The sequence below is a fragment of the Sturnira hondurensis genome, unplaced genomic scaffold (genome assembly GCF_014824575.4).
Source record: "Sturnira hondurensis isolate 20B ecotype Veracruz unplaced genomic scaffold, ASM1482457v3 Scaffold0016663, whole genome shotgun sequence".
NCBI classification, from domain to species: Eukaryota; Metazoa; Chordata; class Mammalia; order Chiroptera; family Phyllostomidae; genus Sturnira; species Sturnira hondurensis.
The window spans coordinates 6,733,523-6,758,471 of NW_028089294.1; the positions used below are offsets into that span (position 1 = coordinate 6,733,523).

At 39.5% G+C, this 24,949-nt stretch overlaps 2 protein-coding genes across 3 annotated transcripts in view; one reads left to right on the plus strand and one right to left on the minus strand.

Moving 5' to 3' along the window:
• The window catches only part of RHOQ (ras homolog family member Q), a 37,629-nt gene extending 35,348 nt beyond the window's left edge, over positions 1-2,281 (plus strand). Inside the window, exon 5 of the mRNA XM_037066528.1 lies at positions 1,752-2,281. Coding sequence (XP_036922423.1) covers positions 1,752-1,907 — 156 coding nt within the window. The 3' untranslated portion in view covers positions 1,908-2,281. The remainder of the gene's footprint in view (positions 1-1,751) is intronic.
• On the minus strand, positions 2,100-24,863 carry PIGF (phosphatidylinositol glycan anchor biosynthesis class F). Of its 2 annotated transcripts, none has more exons than XM_037066526.1 (6): positions 24,763-24,863; positions 22,759-23,004; positions 22,063-22,154; positions 20,681-20,797; positions 10,528-10,636; positions 2,100-2,427 (listed from the first exon to the last, which is right to left on the minus strand). In XM_037066526.1, exons 2-6 carry the CDS (start codon positions 22,981-22,983, stop codon positions 2,314-2,316), a joined length of 657 nt encoding a protein of 218 aa, XP_036922421.1. In that variant the 5' UTR covers positions 22,984-23,004; positions 24,763-24,863; the 3' UTR covers positions 2,100-2,313. The 2 variants fall into 2 exon arrangements, with proteins under 2 accessions (XP_036922421.1, XP_036922420.1); XM_037066525.1 differs by lacking the exon at positions 24,763-24,863 and adding an exon at positions 24,365-24,507.
• Between the last annotated feature and the right edge of the window lie 86 nt (positions 24,864-24,949).

The window sequence follows — 24,949 nt, forward strand, 5'->3', positions numbered from 1 at the left end:
GAATCCAACCAGCTAGCTAGCCTTTGGTTCACAGGCCATCACTCAATTTACTGAGCCACGGCAGCCAGGACAGTTTCCTTCTCTTCTTGTTGGCTTTTCCTGTATCTTTTCATCTCTGTCTCTGAATGATGGAGGGCCCAGGGATCAACACTCGGCTTCTTGGACATCTTTTCTATATCCACATTCATTCTCTAGGCCTAGAGGACCTGTTGGTCTTGTGGTTTGAACAGTCTTCTGAAGAGTCCCAAATTTGCATCTCAAGCCTGGACCTCTTCCCTAAACTCTAGACCTGATTATCCAGCCGTGCACTCAGCAAGTCCATCTTGGTGGCTAACCATCTCCAAACTGACATGTCCAAAACAATTCCTAATTTTGTCCTCAGAGCCTCTCCTCCCAAGTTACTCAGGTCAAAAACCTTGAAGTCACACTTGACTTTGCTGTTCTTATATGATATAGCCAATCTTGTAGCAAAACATATTGCTCTACCTTCATTTATCCAGAATCCAAGTGTTCCACACCACTCTGTCCTCTATAAATCAGGTTCAGGCCCCTCCACCTCTGGCCTGGGTTCCTGGGGTGGATTCCAAGTCACCTTTCTGCTCCTGTGTCGTGTTAACCTGTGCTCGACACAATGTCCCGAGGGAGTCTTAAAACATGAGCTCCATCAGGTCTCTGCTCAGAATCTTCCAGAGGCTCCCAGCTCATGCAGAGTCAAGGCCAAAATCCTCACTGTGGCCCCTGCTACCTCTCTGCCTCACTCAGGCACATGGCCTCCTTGCTGTTCCTCAAAGTCTTTTACCATGGGACTTTGAACTTGTGTTGCTCCCTGTCTGGAATCTTCTTCCCTCTGCAACTGTACTCATTCTTTCACCCCTATCAGATCTCGGCTTACATACCACTTTGTCAGACCTTGCCTGATCTTGTCCCCCACCCCTTACCTGTCCTGTGTCTCCATTTGTCTGCAGACCACCTAATACCCTCTGGCATGTCTACCTTTACATTTATTAGCTCATGGTCTTTTTCCTCAGAAGGGTAAGTTTCATGAGTACGCTTACTTTTATTCCTTGCTGTATTCTCTCCTTTGGCAAATAAAAGTGCTCAGTACATTTTCCATGAATGAAGGACATGTCCCTTCTCAGAGTAGAAGCCAGTCTTTCCCGTGGCCTCAAAGCCCTCACTGACCTCGTCTCCAGCCATGCCCCCTGCTCACTCTCTCCTGCCACGCTGGCGTCTTTCCCACTCCTGGAACACTCCGAGCCCCTGCCACAGGGGCCTCCCTGTGGCTCTGTCTGCCTCAAATTCCTCCTCTAGATGTCCCTCACTGCTCCAACTTCACCTCGTGGAGCTTTGGGACCACCGCGTGTCCTCTGCTCTCCACCTCTTCCTCACTGTGCTGTTTCTCCAGAGCCTGTGCCAGCACCCAGCCTGTGTGTGTCCCTCCCTCAGGACTTAAGCAAATGTAAGCATCACACAGCAGGGACTTGGTTCTGTTGTTCAGTTCACTGACATTACCCCCAGCACCTGAAGCAGTGCTTGGCATACAGTAGGTACCCAGCAAATATTTGATGAGTGCTTCACAAAAAAAGTCCGGAAGGATACATACTAGTAATTTAACAGTTAGCTATCTCTGGGCATTCTGATGATTTCCTTCCTTTTGCATAGCTGTATTTTATAACGTTCCTTATGGTGGAGTGTTTGTGTCATACCAGTTGTATACAAAAGGTTTTATGTGATTTTTTTCTCCCTCCCAGATAGGAGCGTGCTGCTATGTGGAATGTTCAGCTTTAACCCAGAAGGGATTGAAGACTGTTTTTGATGAGGCTATCATAGCCATTTTAACTCCAAAGAAACACACAGTAAAAAAAAGAATAGGATCAAGATGTATAAACTGTTGTTTGATTACGTGAGACACATCTTCAGTGGCCGAGGAAACTGTCCATTTCTAAGAAAGCATCTGAAATGCTACAGCTATCCCTAGACCTCTCATAAATACTGAAGCAGTTCAAGACGTGGAAGGAAAAAAAACAACCCTGTCCTCAGAATTCTATCAAGTTCATTGAGAATGTTTCTTAAAGGTCCAAGAAGCAGCAAACAGCATCTGAAATCACAATCTATTATAAATACTTTATTTCAGTTAGAAGGTACAATCTCTCAGGGGTTTCATAGTTTAAAAAGCTACAATCACATCATGTAACTACATAAAAAACAGTGCTATAGATGGAACTGCCTGGCTTAGACCATACACATTTCTGCACAGTCTTTATGGGATCTGCACAAACAACACCCCCCCCCCAACTTCTTCCTTTGTTCCAACTAATTGGTCTTATATGTGAGTTGCTTTCTGTTCCAGTATATCCAGAGTGGTGAGATAGCAAGGCCAGCCACATAGCCAAAGGTCGCCCCCAGCGTGCAGGAGATGGGCCATACCTGAGGAGACAATGTATGAGATCAAAAGTGAACAAATGTTTTATTATTACTTGAGCACAAGTTAAGTATAACCTAAATATTTCTATATTAAAGCTTAGTGTGCTTTCTTAAAGAATGCCAAAAGTGTAATAAGTTCATAACTGCATTTATCATGAACACTAAAAATGGACACGTTTTAGTTCATGTGCATTCAACTGTAACAAGGCTTCTGGCAACTGTAGATTTAGTTCGATGCTCCCCAAACTGCATGAGACATGCTAAAATTACAAATTAAAATTTGGGGTCAGACTTTGCCATAATCTTGGACTCATTTTAGCTCTCTGAAGTTGGTAATTTTGTTTCTAAATTTCCACATTGGCCTGTGTTGTGTATCAAATGAGATGAGAAGTGCATATGGTGATCAAACCACAAGCAACTCTGAACTGTAGTAAAGAGAAAAGACCTAGAACTCGAGCATGTCACATGGAATTTATAACAAAGCCATTGCTTCCATCATAAACTGATGTCACCTTTCAGATACAGTATTGGAACCACTGCAGAGTTACAGAACTACCGACTTAAGTCAAACACCTAAGAGTGGAAGTTCAACAAAACACTGGCTTCCAAACACTCATTGTTTTCCAGCCAAATTGTAACATGTCGCAATAGTGCACAAAGCCAGCAGTAATAATACTGTTGATTTATTCCATCCACAAGCAGTGCACGTTGCTCCCTGGGTGAAAGGCCCTGTCTTAAAACTTTTTCCTGTTATCTGTGAAGCATACTAGAGCCATTTCTAATCTTTTTCCGGGGAACAGGCCATAGAGCTGTGCTAGAGGTGGGCCATCGTTAATTACTAGTCCTGTTACCTGAGCTTCCTTGGCGGTCTGCTATGGATCTGCCTTATTCCAAATGCCACGCAACAGACAATTACATTAGGCCAAGTTTGTGTGTGAACAATCAGTGCAGTTCAGAGAGGAGCATAATGTAATCCATACATCACCGCCCCCCCCAAGCCTTTTCTACATTTAAACTTGCAGTTGCCTAAATTATGATTTTATGTCCTTGGTGGGCTCCTGTTCATTTCCATGACTCGAGCTTACAGCTATGTCTATTGCACAGATTGGGTAATGAACACTAAACTTTTATACTTGAAAATGACAGCCTTAAATACTCATCAGTCACAAATCTAGGATGGACTGTATCGTACGTGCGCTTTGTAGAGATTTTTTAAAACCCAAGCGTCATCTTCCCCATTGAAGAGTGGAGCGTCTACTGGATAACCAGTCAGGAGCTTTCTCTGAACCGGACCGTGGATATCTTCTTTCTCCCAAAAAGTGGCGGTTCACATTAAGTACCATGGCCTTATCATTTATGCTCAAATGGAATCTTATGTAATGTTCTCATTTAATTTTGGTCTGCTGTTTTTTAGATAAAGTTGAAAGGAACTGTGTAAATCAATTCGTATATTAGCTAAGTTGTCCAACACATGGTATAAAGGAATTAAGACAGTAAAGTATTATATACATTTCCAACTTGTCATTGGGGTGAGTGGGAATTTTTTTTTTTCAAATTCACATCACTGAAACTCTTCACACCTGCCTAGCCAGCGGAAGTTAAAATCTAGAATCTGTCCGATCCAAGAGAAATGGACTAGGAATCTGGACACGCGGCTCTGGTGTCACTTGTTTCCTGAACGGGCCTCAGTTTCCTCATCTGTAAACATGGAAGCGAGATGATCCTCAGTGTCACTCCCATTTACCCACTTGTGATTCTCTTCTTTTTCACAGTGATCGTAGCTGGACATTATTACCCTTTCAGCTTCACACCCTTCAGCCGGTGGGAATCCTGTACCTAGATTATCAGAACGCAGAGCACAGCTGATTGGATCATCTGAACCTGAGGTGCCTTAGGTGCTCTGCTGACCTTGACGGGGTTTGGAGTTTCCCACTGCTGACCGAGAGCCCCTTCATTGCTTTGGCTCTTCAGTGTTTCTTTTTGCAAAGTCCTTCCTGCCACTTTAAACTGAAAACCAAAGATTTGTTTTCTATTCATACGCAGATTATAGAAAATTGCCTTATTTTCAGAAATGCATCTTCATTAAAAGCTAAGGTATCAACAGAAATTCAGACTAGTCACTGGAACAACTAGTTCAAAGTAGTGAAATATCTGGGAAATACAATACTTCAAAATATCTTACCAACGTGAATTTTGCTAGTGAGTGCAAATAAACTGCTTCAAGTAAGGCCATGTATGAATGAACTTATAGTTAATATTTTTATATATATATATAAAGTCCTGAAATTCTTAGCAGTAATTGTAGAGGCTCCCTGAAATCTTATTTAACACTTTGCTAACTTATGCCTTTATTCTATCTCTAATGGTACATTTTAGATTAGCCCGTTTTGAATTACCATATTTCCAGCGAGTAGAGCCTGAGTTATGGTTTTATTGTGAATTATCTTACTTATTTTAGACATTGCTTCCATTTGGTTTTTAATTATTAATTTTCAAGTTCCAAGTTAAATACTGGTTTGTTGGGTGTTGCTTTTTAAGTGATTGTTACTTTAACAGTGTCCCATCTTAAAACATGGGATTAAAAATAAAACACCGTGCACAGGTTACTCTCTATGTAAAGCACTGCACTTCTTACCGTAGCAGTTTCTGTTTGATGCCCGTGTAAACATCTGAGACAGTATACCCTGTCCTGTTTCTCATGTTGTGACTCTAAGCACCTGCCGAGTGTTGAGCATCTGCACTTTGTTGTAAAGCACCCTGTCCAAGAGTAGGGAGAAGGGTAATCCCTTGGGAATCCCAGCCAAATTCCAGTTTGGGTTACTAAGTTCTATCTTAATCACTTTGTCATTTCAGTGTGGCTCTTTGTTTCTAAACACGCACATACATTCGCACCCACAATTCTTTAAACAGCTGCTGTACTTCACCTCCAGTGGAATGCCAAAAATGAAATAAATACTGGTTAAAAAGTTCTGTCTAATGAGGGGTTAAGTCTTCTTGGAACACTTGCTATTATTACATGCCTCAAGAAATCCATGCTGTCAGCAAATTAAAATGTTGGGCTGTTTGAAGATTGTTTCCTGGTGACGGACCAGACTTTCCAACGTGGTCGTTCCTTGCGATGCAGCCACATTTTAGAGGGACTTCTCTCCACAAGGGTAACTGCGCCGACTGCTGCAGCCCAAGGCGGGGATGGGGAAAGGAGGAGCTGAAAGGAGTCGGGGGTGGTTGCCCACTAGTCAGTTTCCCTCAAGCAATTTCTTACCAACCTTCTTATTGTTTTTTAAAAATGAAACCTATACTATGGCAACAGAATTCAGATCGACTTGTCAAGCAATCCTAGCTTACCCATGTATTTTCATAATTAGATCCTGAAGATTATATTTAAAACCACTGACTTGTTAAAACTATTTACTTGTCTCATATACAGAGATGTTTCTATGTAACATTCTTCGTGTCTAAAAGGATTAAAAAAACCCATGGTATTATCTATTGAACAGACAATTCAACTGCATTGCTATAAATATTTCTCCAAATTATAGTTATCTGCGATGGCTATAAATAATTATCTTGTTTTGTTTAAGGAAAATAGAAAACTCAAAGGACCTTCATGTAAAGGAAGTCCTTCACAAGACTTTGCCACCAAAATGAGAGTCATCTTTTTATCCAATTTTTATGAATTAAAAAAATTTTAATCACAAAATAGAAGGAAAACCCCCCACTGAGTAACAAAAGATAATAAAAATGCAACTGGGTAAAACTTAGGAAAACATTTAAAAAATGGTCAGCTACATCATGTGAAGAAAGTTCTTGCTTAACATACTATCCTTTCTATCAAATGACTCCTTATATTTTCGTACTTAAAAAAGTCAGTGTTCTCTAAGGACAATCAGCATTAACAAAGGCCTAATATTATAGGTTCTGGGTACGTGGTATCCAGAAATAAATTACTTCTCTGTAATAAAACAGTTTCATCCTAGTAAGCTAAAAAAGCTTCTGAATAGATAATGGAGTTATTACTTTGTGTTTTCTCTGTTAAACATATGATTGCTTCTGGTTGAAAGGCATTTCAAAATTACACAAGTTTATTTCCACCTGAAAACCACACCGCTCTCTTCTGATACAACTCTGCTTACATTTTAGGAAAAGAAAATGTACGAATACAAGTATATCTATGCAGTGTTCGTTATTTTTCAAAGCATGTTCTGAGTAGTATAGAATAAGAATTAAGAACACTGGTTTCTGTATTAGGCTGGATGCGTCTCAGCTCTGCCGTTTGTTAAATATGTGACTGGGCAAGTCACCTACCCTTTGGGTGCCTTGGTTTCTCGTCTGCAAAGTGAGGGTCATCATAAAGCTCACCTCCTGGGGTTGCTGCGACGACTACATGGACGATGCACTCTGTGCAACGCACAGCTGTCCCTGTAACAGGGTCTGACACACAGTGCGGGTGACCAGTACTCGTGAGCTACACTTGATGGTAACCTTTTAGCTCATATTCCTAATCCGCATATACAGGGTGGAGCAAAAGTCGGTTTACAGGTATTCTATGGGAAAATAATACAGTAATTAATAAACTACAAGAATAAACTGTTGTGTACTCACAACTCTAAACCTACTTTTCCCCACCCTGTATAAGTTCTGATATAGAAAACCGTCATTCCCCAAATTTCTCCAGCTCAGATTTCTAAAGCTGCTCCTATTTTAAAAAACAACAAAAAAAAACTGTCCAGATTTAAGTACTTTAATTTTTAAAAACTACATCTAACAGAATTCATGTTTCCTTGTCAAACATGATCCACACATATTACATATATAAAGTGCATATAATTTTAGATTCACAGACCGCCAAAGCCCAACTGTGCTCCTGGTTAAGAATCCCATCACTCCAAGTATTTTAATTAATCATTATAGTTGGCCCAAGAAATATTTTCAGTGATGGAGCTGGCACTTGTTAATCTGTGATTCAAGAGTAAACAGTTTAAATACACTTTACTTAATTATAATATGCCCACTTTTACGTGGGCCCCCTTGGCATATATTAAGTGCAAATAGCTTTTAACCTTGTCATCATGATGACCCAGCCACAGGCTTTTGAGACTGCGTCACAGCCAGTCTGGCGGGTCACTATGGCTGCTGCAGATGTCCTTACTAAAATGATTAGGTATTTATTAGATAACTATAAATAGATAATTAGGATTTTTGTTGAAATTACTTAAAATACTCAACAGAAAGTTTTAAAACAATTATAAAAAACAGTAGGCTACTTTTAAAAGTACTTCCTATTTTACTTGGAAACTTTACTTCTCTGGGAAGGAAGACTGGACAGTGGAAGGGGGTGATTGGAGTTTGCGGGCCGGGTCAGCCACTTCCTGGCCATATGCCCCTGACCAGGTCACTGAACATCGGAGCCCTAGTTTTCCAATGTGCAGCACAGGAATAAGCACCTCTGGTACTTACAACATGAGGATATTGAATTAAATCATGAAAGCTGTTCAGTCCCATGCATCAGTATCATTTTGTACATTACATGTTCTAATGTGAAAAAAATTAAACTTCCATGATCACTAATGTAAGTATTTCTTTGGTAACTGACACAGTTCGGTAATAATTTGAACCAGCAGTTTAGAACAAATAAAATTGTTCATGAGTAATGTTATACCCTGCTGTAGGAAGTACTCCCTTGCCCTTGTAATGTAATAATTTTTAATACATACTGTTCTTTACATGGAATATCCAGAGGGTACAAAGTTTATAAGAGAATGCAAACCATACTGTATTAACCATATGCAGCTCCCCTAAGAAACAAGGGGGATTCCTGCTGCTGGCTATTGTTTTTCATGATTTTCAGAAGCCTAAGTACAGAAATGGGCTCCAAACCAACCCCTGGTGGACATTTGTGCCGTTCTCAAAGAGTCTCATGAATGGCTCCATATATTGAGCCTCCACGAAAAACCAAGCAGTTCAGGTACAAAGATTATTCAATTTGGGTTATGTTTCAATAAATTCATAAAATATGTGTTGCAATATAATTACAATTTTTGGAAAGGTATATGCAGTCACAGATACCACGGAGGACCCGACCTATATGCAGATGCGAACACCTCCAACTGTCAGCAACTCAACAACCACTAGGATTACTGGCTCTTTCAGATAAAAGGGAAGAGAAAACCCAGGCAGCCATTTCTAAGTTTCTCACAGCTACTGTTTAACTTTATTTTTATTGTCCTCATCACAAATTTGCATTTGCATGACAGAATTCATCTTTCAAAGCCTGCTGACACTTCTACTGGTTTCAAATGACCATTTATATTTTCCTCTGAATTTGGCTGTGATTTTTTCCAGATGTTCTTAAAGCAAATGCTACTGTCTGATGCAGCACTACAAGCACAGATGACCCACTCATCTGGACTTTCTCTGGCTGCAAACCCGCACTGGTCCGTGTAGACGCCACCACTCTCCCGTGCCTAGTGGCACACAAATCTGGGAAGGGCCATCTGGCGAGATGTGTCGTCTCCAGTCTGGAACTTTTTGTCAAAGTGTCGTGAAAATGGTTCTTGCCACGATCATGCCAACGAGTTCATCTGGCCAGCACTGTGCTCTCTCACGCTGAAGTTCTAGCGAGCACTATCAGCATGACGACTTGACAATGAACCCACCTTTTAACTCCAGAACCTTTCCCTGTCAGTTAAGTATTACAGTTATTTTTTCTCCCATGCTTGCAACACGCCTCATTCGTATGAACTAGCATTTCACTTTGGTCTGTCTAAAACACCGAATAATACCTTTGGTAACAAAAACACCAAGTACCTTGAAACAGCTCTTCAATAATCCATTCCATAATCTTAGTTTTATCCTCACTCGAGCATTATTCGTAGTGATTCTTTAGTTACAATCCTTATGATCCCTAGCTTCAGTTTTTGAAAGAATTATCTGTGGCATCTGTGACTTCAGAAAATAAATAGATGTTTCCCAAATGTTAAATCTTTAACCTAATAAAACCAGAGAAAACAAAAAGTCCAACCAGGACTTTTATATATAACAATGCTTCATTTATCTGGTACCTGATGGGAATAAGTACAAATATTTAAAAGTAACTTAAAATTGTTTTAAAGACAATCAATTTTGCTTAAGAAATAAGTATGCTCAGAAGAGATTAAAGGCATCTAGGTGGTTGGATATTTGATAATTTTTACTTTCTTCTTTATTAATATTGCTTAAACTTTCTAAATAAATGTACACTGTCTTTATAATCAGAAAAAAATGTATTCATGTCTGGAAAAGAATATTTTTAAATGACACAATTCCATTTGGGGAAAATTAAGAAAATAATTGGAAAAATCTGTGAAGGTACAGATTTTGATGATAGCACTGTTTATAATAACATAATAATGGCAATAACCTGAATGATCAACAGGGAATTTGTTAAATAAATTTTGGAATAAGTATACAATGGCACACCACTAAGCCATTAAAAATTAAGACAGTGATACATGCATTAGTAGCGCAGTGAACTATAAATATCACACATCTCCCTCATACCAGCTTGCTCACCTGTAAAATGGGGACAGAAAGAACACTTACCTCACAGCGCTCTACTTAGCTCACAAGCTATATCCTATTGAGATAGGAAATGAAAACCCTGAGGTTGATGGGCTTCCATTAGATCATGCATCCCTTTTAAAAACCTACTTTGCTACACGCTTTTAAAAATGTTCAAGCTCAACATTCAATTTGGCCATCAATCACATTGACAAAAACATGACTCAAAGACCACAAAAGCAATGAGTATCAAAGTTGAAAATAGGGAATTCCTGCAACCTCTGGCCTATTTAAAAAAAAAAAACAAAACTATACATATCCACAAACTAAGCTTGTTTATTCACCTACATATGAAGAAGAAAACTGCTGAAAGGTAGAACCAGGCTGACTAGGTGGCACTGAGACCTGCTACAAGGAGACATCGCCCAGATTATGGTGGCAGAGGGAACTGGCATCCCTACTGCACTGAACAACAAAACAGTTTACATGTACACGTGTGTTAGCTGCATCAGTTTTATTATTGAACAAACATTAATTTTGCTAATTTAAGTAGCTGAAACCAACCTGCCATGGTCTTTCCCAATCGAGCGGAATAGGAAAGGCTCCAAGCCATGTTCCTAGAAAACTAGAAATTGTAGTGATCTGGAGACTGTTCTCCCAAATGGATGTAACTCTGTAAAACACAAACCATAAATCAGTGGTGGTATGTATCTTAGCTGCTGCAGAATCAAACAAACAGAAGCATAAATTAACACGATGCATGCATATTCTGTTCATTTAAAATAGGCACTTCGAACTGACATATATTTACCATGAACTATAAACAGTTAATTGGCAAGCAGATGTGCTTTTCTGTTGGAAAGCTAATGTGCACACAGTAAAAGTCAGACAACGTGGAACAGCACTTGCAGTGAAATCAAAGTCTTCCTCCTGCCCTTGTCATCACAGCTAGTTCCTTTGCCCAGAAGCAACGGCTATTACCAACTTACTACATAATCTATCCTTCCAGAAATACTTTATGCTTGCACAAATGCACACATTTGTTTAAAATGATATGTGCATACTTGCACGTATACACACATCTATGTGTACGTCCTTCAAAACAAAACTCAAAGCGTCATGTTATAAACCCAGTTTCACTGTTGTTTTCCCTAACAGTTACAACAGTGTTCCACTGTATGGAGGGGGCTTCATTTACTCAACTTGTTTTTCTTGTGACACATTTTGTTTAAACAAATCAGCTCTATTTGGTGAAGGATTAGAGAACAAAATATTTCAAAAGATTCAATGATTTTGGCTACCCTTTTTAAAAAATATTCTATTTATAGAGAGGGGGAGGGAGAGAAACATCAATGTATGGTTGCCTTTCACACGCCCCCAACTGGGGACCTGGCCTGCAACCCAGGCATGTGCCCTGACTGAGAATCAAACTGGTGACCCTTTGGTTTGCAGGCTGGCACTCAATCCACTGAGCCACACCAACCAGGGCTGCCTACCATTTTTATTAAGTGTAAAGGTGGAAAGACAAAACTCTGCCATTCTTTTAGTAGGTCTGTATTTCAGCCTGCTGTGTGGAATACCAGTCTGGTTACAGTAGAGAAAACCCCACTACAATGCAATCCCTCCATGCAGTAGACTTTCAATTGTTTAAAATGCAGGGTTATTATGAATTTATGAAAAAGCAGTTTCTTTCAATTAGTGTGGTATAAGGGGGAAAACATCTGTTTTCTTAGATGATTTCTTTCATTACAAATAAGCCGGTAATTACACCAAAATGTATCCTGAATTAAAGAAGTCCCAAATGACAAGTCAGTTTATAAACCAATCCATCACCTGTCCATCTTATTACCCTTCCCCCTAAACAAGATAAGAGCTTTAGTTTGTTTCTATTGAAAATTTGGGCTGGAAGAGGTTGGGGTCAATCACCATATATGCCAAGTTGTGTTACTACTGTTCTTTATGTAACACCTATAGATGCAAGTCAGTTTTTTCAACTAGCATTCAACAGAGCAGAGATCTGTTCCAAGCTGGGAAAAACACTGGTGAGTTAAACAGAAAAAGAGAATTATACTGTTCAGGCAATTGAAGATTTTCTTGGGTAACTTTTGACTAAAGGTGGCTGACAAACGTTGACTAGCTGTCGCTTAACACGCAACTCCCGTCCGTGCTGCAATACATAAAGTGATACGCCCAGAGACACCCAGTCTAGTAGAGGCTGAGAACAGAGTTTACTCTTTCCATTTCACACGAGTAGAAGAGGAGGAAGTTTGGCTGGATTTGGAAGGACGGGTAGCATTTGGTCTTGAGGAACTAGAGAGAGTTGTATTGAAGGTAAAAAGAACATAAATAAAATTGGTTGAGGCCAAGTGGAAGAATGGGAAATAAGACCGGAAAAGTAGGTTAGAGTTAGGATTTTTTTTTTAATAACAGGTTCACTGAGTATAGTAAATACTGCCCCCAGAAAATCCTTTTCTAGCCACACAATTCATTCATATAAAATACACAATTAAATGGTTTTTCACAGATTTGTGCAACCATCACCCCCAAATGAAACCCTACCCAGTAGAAGTAACTCCCCACCGCCCCTTTTCCCGAACCCTAGGCAACCATTCATCTACTTTCTGTCTCCATGGATCTGCCTGTATTGAACATTTCAGATGTTCAGGAATCATGTAATAAGTGGTCTTCTGTGGCTCTCTTTCATTTAATATAATGTTTTAAGGTTCATCTATTTTATAGCATTATAAAAATACTTTTTTATTGCCAAATATTTTGTTGTAAGGATACCATAAAAATACAAAAATACCACTTTCCCCCCCAGCATCAGTAGATTTGAGTTGTTTAGCTATTTTGCATAATCTGCAAAATGTTGATGTAAACAGCATTTCGTGCAATTTTGTGCAAACACACATTCTTGTGCAATTTTTGTGAAGACACACGATCTCATTTTTCTTGGGGATATACCAAGGAATAGAATTGCTGTTTAACCTTCTGAGGAAGAACCAAAGTGCTTTTCAAAGCAGCTGAGTCATTTTATATTCCCACCAGCAGTGTATGAGGGTTCCAATTTCCCCACATCCTTGCTAACACTTGCTATTATTGATTATAGCCATCTTAGTGGGTGTGAAGTGTTATCTCATTGTGGTAGATAGCGGGTAAGGATTTTGGAAAAGCCTTACAAGTCAAACTAAAGGAGTCACCGAAGGTCTTAAATCAAGGTAGCAATGTGACCCGAGCCACATTTCAATAAGATGTATACATGTGTCTTATCGAACGTCTAAGCTCCAGGTTCCTTGGGGTAAGGGGCAAGATTTATGTCTTCACATTTTTCCTTGTTACAGCACGCTTGTGGCCATCTTGGGATTAAGATTAAAACGTGCAAATATTGAGGAGGCTGTCCTCTATTTCATCTGAGGTGTCCAAGGGTGCTCCTGATCTCACATACAGGAAGTACCTAAAAAGCAAAACCAAGACCAAGTGCAATAGAAAAACTTTATAACCTGTCTTTTTAAAACTATAATTTCATATTTATCAAACTAATAAACACCTTTAAAGTAAAAGATTACAACTAGACTATTAATAAAAATCCCTCCCTGCAGTAGACTTTCAACTCGTCACTGTTTCTTCTATGTAGCCCCAATTTAAAAGAATATACATTATGGGTGGATTTTTAAAGATTTAGTTACTTTCTGCTTTCTACAATGGAAGAGGAGGATTTAGCACTCTTCACCCACAAACCTGCCATCCCCACATTCACATTTCTGACTTACGACCCCGCTTTGGCAGTACCATTGCCTCCTCTCGGCCGAATCCCTAGCCCTGTATGCGCAGGTGACAATGATGAAAATATTCATCACACAGTGGTCCTTACAGTTAATATTATTTTTAATTTCCCTAACATGTTAAGAACTGCTGCCCCAGCTGGCGTAGCTCAGTGGATTGAGCACAGGCCTGTGAACCACGCGATTTCTGTTCGATTTCCAGTCAGGGCACATGCCTGGGTTGCAGGCCAGTTCCCAGCAGGGGACTCACAAGAGGCAACCATACATTGATGTTTCTCTCCTTCTCTCCTTCCCTTCCCCTCTAAAGATAAATAAATAAAATCTTAAAAAAAAAGAACTGCCTCTTCCCCCCCCCCATTTGCTTACGTACCTGTCACTAAACCATCTTAAATATTCCACAGAAACTAAGCATTTCTAAATGCTTGCTGGTGCTCTTTTGCTCTTTCTTTTGTGGAGACACCTCACCTTCTTTCTCCCAGTCACTGTCCATACTGACTCCAGTGAAATTCACTATGTCAAATATTAATTGAAATAAATACGACACTCTGAATGCCTCCTATGTGCCCAACACTATCAACGACCTGAGGTCGTTCACAGTAACACTGGGGCCTAGACAGACCAAGCAGTGCTCCTTGAGACGGGGCTGATTTTTTAACTGTTAGTCTCTTCATCTAAAAAGGAGACATCACACTACTCCTCCTAGTGGCGAAAAGGTATTTTACTAAATTCTTATATAAACTTTCCCGATAGCCACTGAATTAGTATTAAAATGAATCCATTTTGTACCATTAAGTTTTTATGCCCATATTGAGGCTAAACTACCTATTTTTTATATGTGCACATTTTTCATTATTCATATCTTTTCACTCGTAATGTCTCCAGTGGTTTTTCCAATATAACATCCACTCCAATGCAAAGATGACCAAGAATGCTTTGTCTAAAGACCTACACATACAGGTCTTTACCTTGGCAAGATAACCAAAGATTCAAGAACCTATTCAGGAATTCAATAGTTTTCATTTCATCAAAAGTGATTACATTCTCACTTAAACATCTAACCTAACAGCATAAAAGAACTAATAAATCAGAAAGCAAATTTCAATGAGAAACAGAGGTTTAAGGTAGTCAGATTATTTTCCTTTAGAAGGAAGTCTGCAAATGGAAAAAAACCCACAATAATTACAATACAAAGGCAACAAACTGAATCAAAGTAGTACAAATTGATTACATTCACTCAGTAATAAGCATACCCCAAAGTTGGCAGAACTTTTAAAGAAACCAAATGACTTTTCTGCCTTCAATTTTTTAAAAAATGGTAGCTTTTAAAACATCTAGAATAACTTTACATTTACCTTAAGGGAAAGTATTATTAAAAGCATTATTTAATTATGTATTAAATAAATCTCAATAGTATCCCAAAGTCCTTTACTCTTGGGATAATTCCAACACAGTCCTCACAATGAAAGCTTTTGTTGTTTCTCAGTCTTCAACTTATTACCATCCACTCAATTTATCTGCGTGTTAATTTGTATTAGCATGCAAATAAATACATTAAAAATTAGGATGTAATACTTATTTTACTTCGAAGTAGTACAAAACATTTATATTGATTCAATACTAAGTGAGATATTAACCTAATTCAAAGTTGGCCTATTTATATTGAATATCTCAATTATCATATTTCAGTAATATCAGAAGGGCTAGCTTTATACAAACAAAACAAAAACCCTACCATGTTTTATTCACCAAAACACAGGATAAAAATATTGTAAGCTCTAAAATCTTCAATCAGTGCTTTAAGATATTTTAAATACTTTTAATTGATTAGAAGTATAGCATAAGAACTTCAAATCAGAACTTTAATTTATCTTGTACATATTCATGTTTTATATAATAGAATCCTTTGACTTTAAAGTTGTGACTCAATATAAATAATGCTAACTGCATATTGGGACAATTTAAAAAATACACAAAAGTAACTGTTTTTTGTGGATAGTTCATATTTTTACTGCAGAACCACCAGATCTTTGAATTTTAAAAATATTTTTGCCTCACAGTGAACATTTATTAAGGCCAACTCTAACATTAAACAAGTTAATCTACTGAATTAATAATTATTCCTTAAGTTATTTAAGACTTGACATGCTTTTTATCCTAAGTGTGATCAAAGTGTTAGGGAGACAGGGAGCAGTCACTGATGTATGGTGGAGAAGTGAAGACTTGAGTTCCCCTGCTGTAAAAAACTTCCAGTTAATTTTCCATGCAATGAACCGAAAGAATGGTTCCTCCTTTTTCAACCAGCACTCTGTGAGTGCCTGCGCCCTGCCCTCCTCAGTCTGTTACCTGCACCAGGAAGAGGCACTAAGACAAACCGATGGGAAGTATGAAATACAAAAATGCTCCATGGCATGGGCTAGTCCATTGGACAAATATTTCTTGAGCACTTAAGTATTTGATTTCACCTCAGTGAAATGAAAATAACCCTGTAAAGTACAATTAGTACTATTCTAACAATATTACACTCAAGCACATCATATGACATTTTAGGTGAAATGTTCAAATTTAAACCATAAATTATTACACCCACATCATTACCCTACCAACCACATTTAAGCAGGCCTTACTTCTGCCAGACCCTGCATAAAAATGCTTTAAAAGTTACTGAAGTATTTTTTGCACATTACTATTTCATGCCATGCACTGTGTGATGTTAAATAAAATGTTTTATAACAAACCGATTATTTTTAGCCATAGTTTTCCAGCAACTGAACTGTTCTCTGGCAGTATGTTAGAAATTTTAGGACATTTTAATAGTCTACTGAAATTTAGATGGCATCAGAGAAATCTAACATCCTTAAGTTTAAAGTAAGTATTGGCAAAGTCTAACTAATTTAAAATTTTCATTTTGACTATGCAGTACATTAAAATGGTCAAATTCAAAGACACCAAAGGGTGGTCAGTGCAGTGTCTCCTTACCTTGTACTCTGGCTCCTCAGATCCCCTTTCCAGAGCCAACCACTGTTTTACCAGGTTTTATGTGTTCTTCCACAGATACACAGGTATATCTATTCTCTCCTGCAAATTTCCACATAAGTGGTAGCATCCTACACACAGTTTTCCACCCTGCTTTTCTCCACTTAACAGCGTTTCAGTAAATAAAGACTTGATTGGGTTTTTTTTCCCACAACTGCGTAACATTCCACAGTGTAGATTAAATTTCATTTAATCCATCTCTTATTAAAGGACATTTAGGCTATTTTCAAAGTTTCAATGAGTCATCTCCTATAGTATTTTGTAGGTATGCCACAATAAAATCCTATTAGAACTGCTGGGTCAGAGACGGGTAATCGTATGCTAGGTATTACTGCCCTGCCCTTCACAGAGTCTGAACCAAATCACATTCCCACGGGCACTACAAGGAACAGTCAAGACAGTGATAAGACAACACACAGAAAGGGCGAACATATTCGCAAATCGTGTATCGGACAAGGGACTTGCATTTGGGTATACAAAGACTTCTTAAAACTAATAATAAAGAGACAAATAACCCAACTGAAAAAATGAGCAAAGGATCTAAATAGACATTTCTCCAAGGAAACTATACAATGGCCAATAGGCACATGAAGAGATGCTTGACGTCATTAGTCAGTAGGGAAATGCAAACAAATCACAACGAAATAACACTCCCCACCCACTGGTGGGTTGTGATAATCAAAAAATCAGATAAACAACGCCCTGGCTGGTGTGGCTCAGTGGATTGAGCACTGCTACAAACCAAAGGGTCACCAGTTCGATTCTCAGTCAGGGCTGGTTGTGGGCCAGGTTCCCACTGGGGGCCATATGAGAGGCAACACACATTCATGTTTCTCTCCCTCTCTTTCTCCTTCCCTTCCTCTCTCTGTAAAAATAAATAAAATCTTTAAAAAAAGTCAGATAAACAACTGCTGGCAAGGATGTAGGGGAACTGGAGCCTTCACACACTGCTGTGGGAATGGAACTTTGGAAAAGAGACTGGCAGTTCCTCAAATAATCAGACATGGAGTTACTGTATGACCCAGCAATTCCACTCCTAGGCATCTACTCTAGAGAAATGAAAGCATAAGTCCATTAAAAACCTGTACACAAATGATTATAGCACCTTAGTCACAGTAGCAAAAAAGTAGAAACAACCCAAAAGTCCATCAATTGATGAATGGTGGTATATGAGGTCTCTCTGGAAAAATCCAGCCATTGTTAACATAACAAGAATGGCTTGTGTGACATCGATGTAACCTGGCAACCAAGGAGAGTGGGCTGGAATATTCATGCGAGAACAATGACATCTTCACTGCACGTCATCGTTCGGTGGGGCAGCAGACGCTGTTTAGTGAGCATGTGTACTGCGTGACCTTCACATTCAAAATGACTGAGTGAACAGGGCAACTAATCTGCAACGAATTTTGTGTGAAGCTTGAACATTCCTCCATGGAAACCGTTCAGATGACTCAGAAGGCTGCAGCTATGGGCAACTAGTGATCGGCAGCTTCATCACAACAATGCCCCTGCCCTTGCATTACATCTTGTTCAAAGTTTCTTGGCAAAACATCAAATCACCCAGGTGACTCAACCTCCCTACAGCCCTGGTTTTGCACCCTGTAACTTCTGGCTTTTCCCCAAACTAAAATCACTTTTGAAAGGAAAGAGATTTTTCAGACTATTGATGAGATTCAGAAAAATACAACAGGGCATCTGATGGTGACTGGGAGAACTGTGTGAGGTCCCAAGGTGCCTATTTTGAAGGGGGCTGAAGCGCCACTATCCTATGTACAATGTTTCTTGTATACTGTTTCTTCTTCAATAAATGTCTCTATTTTTTCATATTACATGGCTGGATACCTTCTGGGCAGACCTCATATAGCCATACAATGGAATATTATTCAGCCATAAAAAGGATTTAGTACATGCTACAACATGGATGAACCTTGAAACATTGAGCTAAGTGAAAGGAAACCAATCACAAAACATTAACATATTATATGATTTCATTTTTATGATGTGTCCAGGCAAATCTATAGAGACAGTAAACAGTTTAGTGGTTACCTAGGTCTGGGGAAGAAGGAATAAGGAAGTGATGGCAAAAGAGTACACAGCTTCTTTTTAAAGTGATGAAAATGTTCTAAAATTGACTATGGTGATTGCTGCATATATCTGCGAATATAGTAAAAACCATTTAATTGTATACTCTGTTTTATATTTGCATTACATCTCAATACTGTTTGAAAAGCTCATCTCCCGGGTACCTCATTTCTCCTTCTGTGTCTGAACATCCTGCACACCTGGCCTTACCTTTCTGTCAGGTCCCCAACAACGTCCCTTTACCACTTTATGAAGACTTACAAGCGGCAACCCTTCCCATGCCTGCTCCCAAATGCAAATATCAGGTTTTTCCCCAGGAAAAGTACATTTATTATATTTGTGTATATTCGTGTATTTCTTAACTTGTTTAGCAAGTATAAGACCATCCCACCATTTGTATTAAGTCCCCATCTTTCCTTACGTGTTTTTGATTGTCCAAGTTCGCGCAGTGCAAGGGTTTTTAGGGCCGCATGTGCCACACTATCACAATACTAACTAGAGAGTCGGATGTCTCTCCCAAACACACTATTTTCAGAAACAGAATTCAAGGCTGGATAAATCACCCATCAAACCAATAAGGTTTCAACCAGTTTTCACTGTATAAAAATTTTAAACTAAAATGCTGAAAGAAATTAATGGCATTTGGGATACTGTCATAACAATGTGGGGAAATGTTTTCAATATTTACACTTTTATTTTCTAGAAACCTCATGAACTCTAGAAGATGCTTCTGAAAGGGAACAAACAATAGTCATTCCAAAAAGAAAAAGTCAGTTATTTATGGAGCCTTGCTACCCATCCGGCACCCTCTGCTCTAGTTGGGCCGTTCCCTTCCAAATCACACAAAGATACCATGTTCAGTTTCTACGGCGTCATTCAGTCCTTTAGCATGAGGTTTTGACCCTTCCCCCTCAGTCTCACCGAATCGCCTACTCCCGATCCTAACCCTTCATAGGTCATCCCACCCCCAGCTCACTCCTCAGTGGTCTCCCACTCCCGAGTTCCCACAACACTTGTTGTCTGATTGACACAATTTTAGCCTCACACCGTTTGCCCACCTTGTTCTTGTCCCTTGCACATGCAAGCTCCGCAGGGAGAGAACCACGGCCAGTACCTAGGAGCCCATATGCATAGCACGCACACCGAGTGGGAGCTGGGGGTTTTCATGGCTAGGGGATAAATGGGAAAAACGACGGGCACCAAGTACCTTTCCAGTTTCACTAGTTATAACTCAACCATTTTTGATAGAAATCATCTCCGTGCCTTCCAAGAAGCTAAAATTTTAATTTAGCTATGTTGAAAATATATTTGGCCGCTCAGGAAATAAAACCCTGTAAAACTTGCACTCAGATGTCATTACCACAGTAGAGGCTAAACAAGAAATGGTAGTGATTATACTAAACATTTTTAGGTTGTGGACCCCAATTCTACCTTATAAGATGTATGGAAGCAATTTTATCTGTAGCAACTTTATCACGGTGACAAAATATTCCTGAGGAGTGGTGTTCAAAGCTTTCCTTTGGTAGCAGAGACCGATTTCCAAAAAGGTTTCGTGGAATTCTCCCCTACAGAAGAACGTTACCCTTCAGCTAATCTTGCTGAAGTAGAGGGAGGGACCTACAGTTCTGCCTGTCTGGATTCCCCGCAAGTGCACCCCACTCCTCCTCCCTCCCCAGGTCCCAAGTGCAGTGGGCGTCCCCAAAACCTGTACAGTGCTGAGATATGCTCATGGAACAATCAACTAGCTGCCATGAATAGACAAATACATTATTCTTTTTTAAAAACTTCAAACATCACTAAAGTATGAAATGAAAACTTACCCATTTCTACTGAAAACTCTTAGCCACGCTTTGACGTTTGGTCCTAACAAACACAAACAAGGTACAGTAGTAAAAGTAGACAAAATAACTGCAAATAAAAATGTTTCCAACACCAACCTATAAAAAGAAAACTTCGTTAATTTTTTAAAAAGTGTTAAAGGAACATACATAAACACATATATAATCTGTTACTTAAATAAACTTCATATAAAATATTTTCTTATATTTTACTTTGAAAGGTAACATGAGTCCTACCAAAACGGTGACTGTAAAAAACATCTAGCAAATATCTGGCTTTAACGGTAAGAGGTCCAAAGCGTCAAACACCTTATGATCCCTTCTGTCCGAGGCAAGAAACCCCATTTCTAGATCATGAACTTCCTTCCTCAATAGTCTCTGGAACTTCCTCCGCATCCAGCAGTTTAACTTTAGCTTATATCAAAATTAACCTTCTTCCTAAGTGGTCTCTGGAACTTCAGCTTTACCAGAGCCACTTAGAAAGCTGGATAAACTAAGGATGGGGGACCCTACCTCTAGGCTGGCCTGAGAATTTGCATTTCAATAAAATGCTGATGCTGGTTTTAGGACCACTTCACTTTGAGAACCACTGCTCTAGACATTCATTCTACTCTCAGATGGATGAGACAGAAACATCTGTTTACCATCACAAAGGTCTTACCCTCCCTTCTCTAGAAAAGAATGTGTATGTATAAAAATCTACATATGTACAACAACTATATATAAATATATAACTATATACGTAGCTTGCATGTGTTTATACATAAACCACTCATTTCACCATGATCATTAATCATTGCTAACGTTTCCCAAACTATAATAAATGTTATACAAAAAGTATTCATGAGTTTAATATTCATTAATTTAAAATTGGTCAGTTTTGAAAAAGTGTTGAGTTAAATTTTCCTTCAAACTATAAACATTAGCTAATTAAGTAATTAAGACAAGAAAATAGAGGCTTTTCTTAAGAAAATAAACTCTTTTCCCAAGCACTTCAGAATCACATTTACTAAGAACTGATATGCTAATAGTAGCTAACTTATCCATATCGCCAGAGTAAGTTCCCTTTGAGATTCTACGGGTCATATATTTACTGATGTAGTACAGCTTCTCATCTATTCCACCCATCCCCTCCCCAACCTGTGACTGTGTACTAGGAGGCTAGATAATAGGAGCCTTTGGTGAATTAAGTTATTCCTGTTTCTAAAAGAATACCACTGTGAGGAAGGGCAATGGCGGTCCCCTTCCACGATCTAACAACCAAACACACCAGTCTTTCTCTAACCATCAACAGAATTAGCCCTTTGTTTAGTAAATGAGTGTTTTAAAATACAGTAGCCGTAAGGTTGGAATTTCAGACTTACTCTATTAATGGTGCTCCATACAGAACAAAAATCACATGAAAGAGGAAACAAGACATAAGAAAGTAGATGCAGCATTTCAAAAATCTGGTGACCTGAAAAAGAAATGAATAAAGACTCAAGAGAATGCCTAAAGGACATTAAATGTTTCCATTTTAGGTACGAACATAACATTCTCGTGTGTGAACAGTTAAATGTTCTCAGGATTTGGAGATGCTGAATTCGGATCACGTCTTGTGCAATCAGGTGAACAGCCTGGTAAAAAAAGGCTAAAGGCTAGTATCACTCCGCCCCCCACACCTCACTCTACCCACCCAACTAGCACTACAGTCAAAAAGCATTTCTGTTCCTCTGGTATGTATTGAGCTATGTTGTTAATAGTATTTATGAGTTGTTCCCCAATAACAAACTGCTAGAATACAAGAAAACACAAACAGGCCTTATTACATTATGATACATGAAATATTTGCTATATTATTTACTGAAGACACCCTAATTACACAACTAATGCATGGCAAGGGTTTATCAAATGCTGTGGGCAGGCTTCCAGCAAGTGACAGGCTACTAATTACGAAAAAAATTAGGTTCGCTTTAATCACTGGACAAAATGCAATTTAGTTCTTGACTAATGTTTTATTTTTCCATTAAAAGAAACACTCCCTCTACCCAAAAAATCAGTTATCAAGAAATAAGCCTTACCTTGTGTGATGAACTTCTTTTAGCGGATGTATTTGGTTTCACCACTAAATATAATACTAGATTGACAGCAGTTACAAAAACAGAACAGATGCACAACCATGTCAAGTGTGTTTCCAATATTGAGAAGTTCTCCAAGAAGAATGGCGGAATGAAGATGCTTAGGATAATTGAGAATATGCACAAAAGATGGGTATACAGTAGTCTCTTGATATCAGTATTTTTCATGATGTATTCTTGAGTGGCTGTCTAATGAAAAACAAATTAAGAAAAGCATATGCAATAATGACTTTTTCCATTGTTCTAAATGTTCCAACACTTAAAAAGAAGTTAGGACCCAAAGTCAATTTTCTATGTGTTGGTTTCAGAATATAGGAAGCTGCACAATGTAAATGCACATATGGACTACTACGGTAAACAGCTCTCAAACTAAAAAAGACGAATTTCTTAATTCTAATTCCTTAAACATTTGTGACTGGTTTCTGCAAAACAGTCATGTGCTAGGACTAAGTAAGCGATTCCTTTTCCTTTTTTTGTTTTCTTTGCCAAAATCTGAGGTAAAAAAAACTACAGGGATTAACAATCTGTCCCTGTTGGAAATGTACCTATGCATTCTAGAAACCCATGCATACAGTTTGGCCAAATGGTTGGCATTTTTTACCAGTGTGGATGCTGGTAACTAACATCACAGTAGTTCACATCTTCTTAGCAAATGCCAGGTAACACCACCAGTGGCCAGTGTAATCAAGAGAGTTCAAAGAACATTATGCTAAGCAAAGGGATTCTAGTGCTGCAGAAATACCAAAATGACAATGTTTGTTACGGGTGCTAGATTGCAATCAAAAGTAAACCATAAATGCTTTAGGCTTTTATGGAGGAAAACATTATCTATAAAACACACACACGTCTTTATAAATTACCTAGCAGATAGCTTATATATATAACACTAATGTTAACTAAGGATCTTAATTTAAAGTAATAGTCCACGTTACTATTACTATTTGTGGTTATTCCAGAACACACACATACATACAGAGGGGGTGCCCAGTAGCAGGAAGGGTCAAGCCCATGCCTTATCCTAACAGCCCTCATTTAATTCGCACTATAATTTTCAAAGGCAAATATTTTACTGATAAGGAAACAGGATAAAATAGGTTAGGGAACACGTCCAAAGTTCCAAGCTTCCAAGTGCTAAAGCTATTTCAAATAAAAATACACACTAGGGGTCAAGAAGAGGACGAAGGGCAAGAAGGGAGAAATGAAGTTTCTAGTCTCAGCTTAGGGGCAGGGAAGCAGATCTGCAGCACACTCACTGAACAGACACCCCTTCGCCTTTTTTCCTGGACCTCTCTCAGAACCCCAACTGACATGAGCAGCCTGGGATGTAATACAGTGAGCAGTACCCACACTCAAATGCTTACTGAATCAATGAGTGAGCGAACGAATGAAGGGACGAGTGAATGCACAAGGGAACAAAGGAGAGTGGGTTAAGTGTTTGTCCCTCTTGAGATACCAGCCCTGTGTTAGGCCCCCTACGAGCAATCTTAGGAGGACACCACCCATCAGGCGTCCGCTAGGGGGGCTGTGACCCTGGCGTCTGCGGTCTGACCTGGAGGGGGCTCGCAGGCATTACGAGGTGAAAGAAGGCCCTTGTAAGAGGCTCCCGGGGACTTCCCGGGAATCGTTGGGCCGTTGTCTGCAGCCGCATCCTAAACTGGGTCAGTCAGGGACTCTGCCCAAGCCTCAGCCGGCCTGAAGGTGGGCAGCGGAGAACGAGCTGAGAGACGTATGCAAAAAGCACAGGCGTAGAGACCAGGAACAAGGGAGGAAGACACAGAAAGTCCGAGGGATGGCCCACCAGGGCACCCCCAGGGCACCCCCCTGGGTCACGCCGCAAGAATGGCGCGGGCAGTCCGGGGCCACAAAGGCTCGCACTCGTCTGGAAGCTGGCGCGGTTTGCTAGCATCCCTACGAGGCCCGCGTGCCGGAACGTCCGGCTGGGCTTACCTAATACTCCCGCCCGCAGAAGGGAAGGGGAGGCGACTGCCTCCCACCAGGTGCAACTCACCCCCTCCCCGCCCCCGACCCCGGAAACCCTCGCGCACGCGCAGGCTTGTGGGCGGAAAACCAAGGCCGCACAGCCAATCGCAGAAATGCAGGGGCAAGCAAAAGAAGCAGCCCCGCCTTTCTGCTC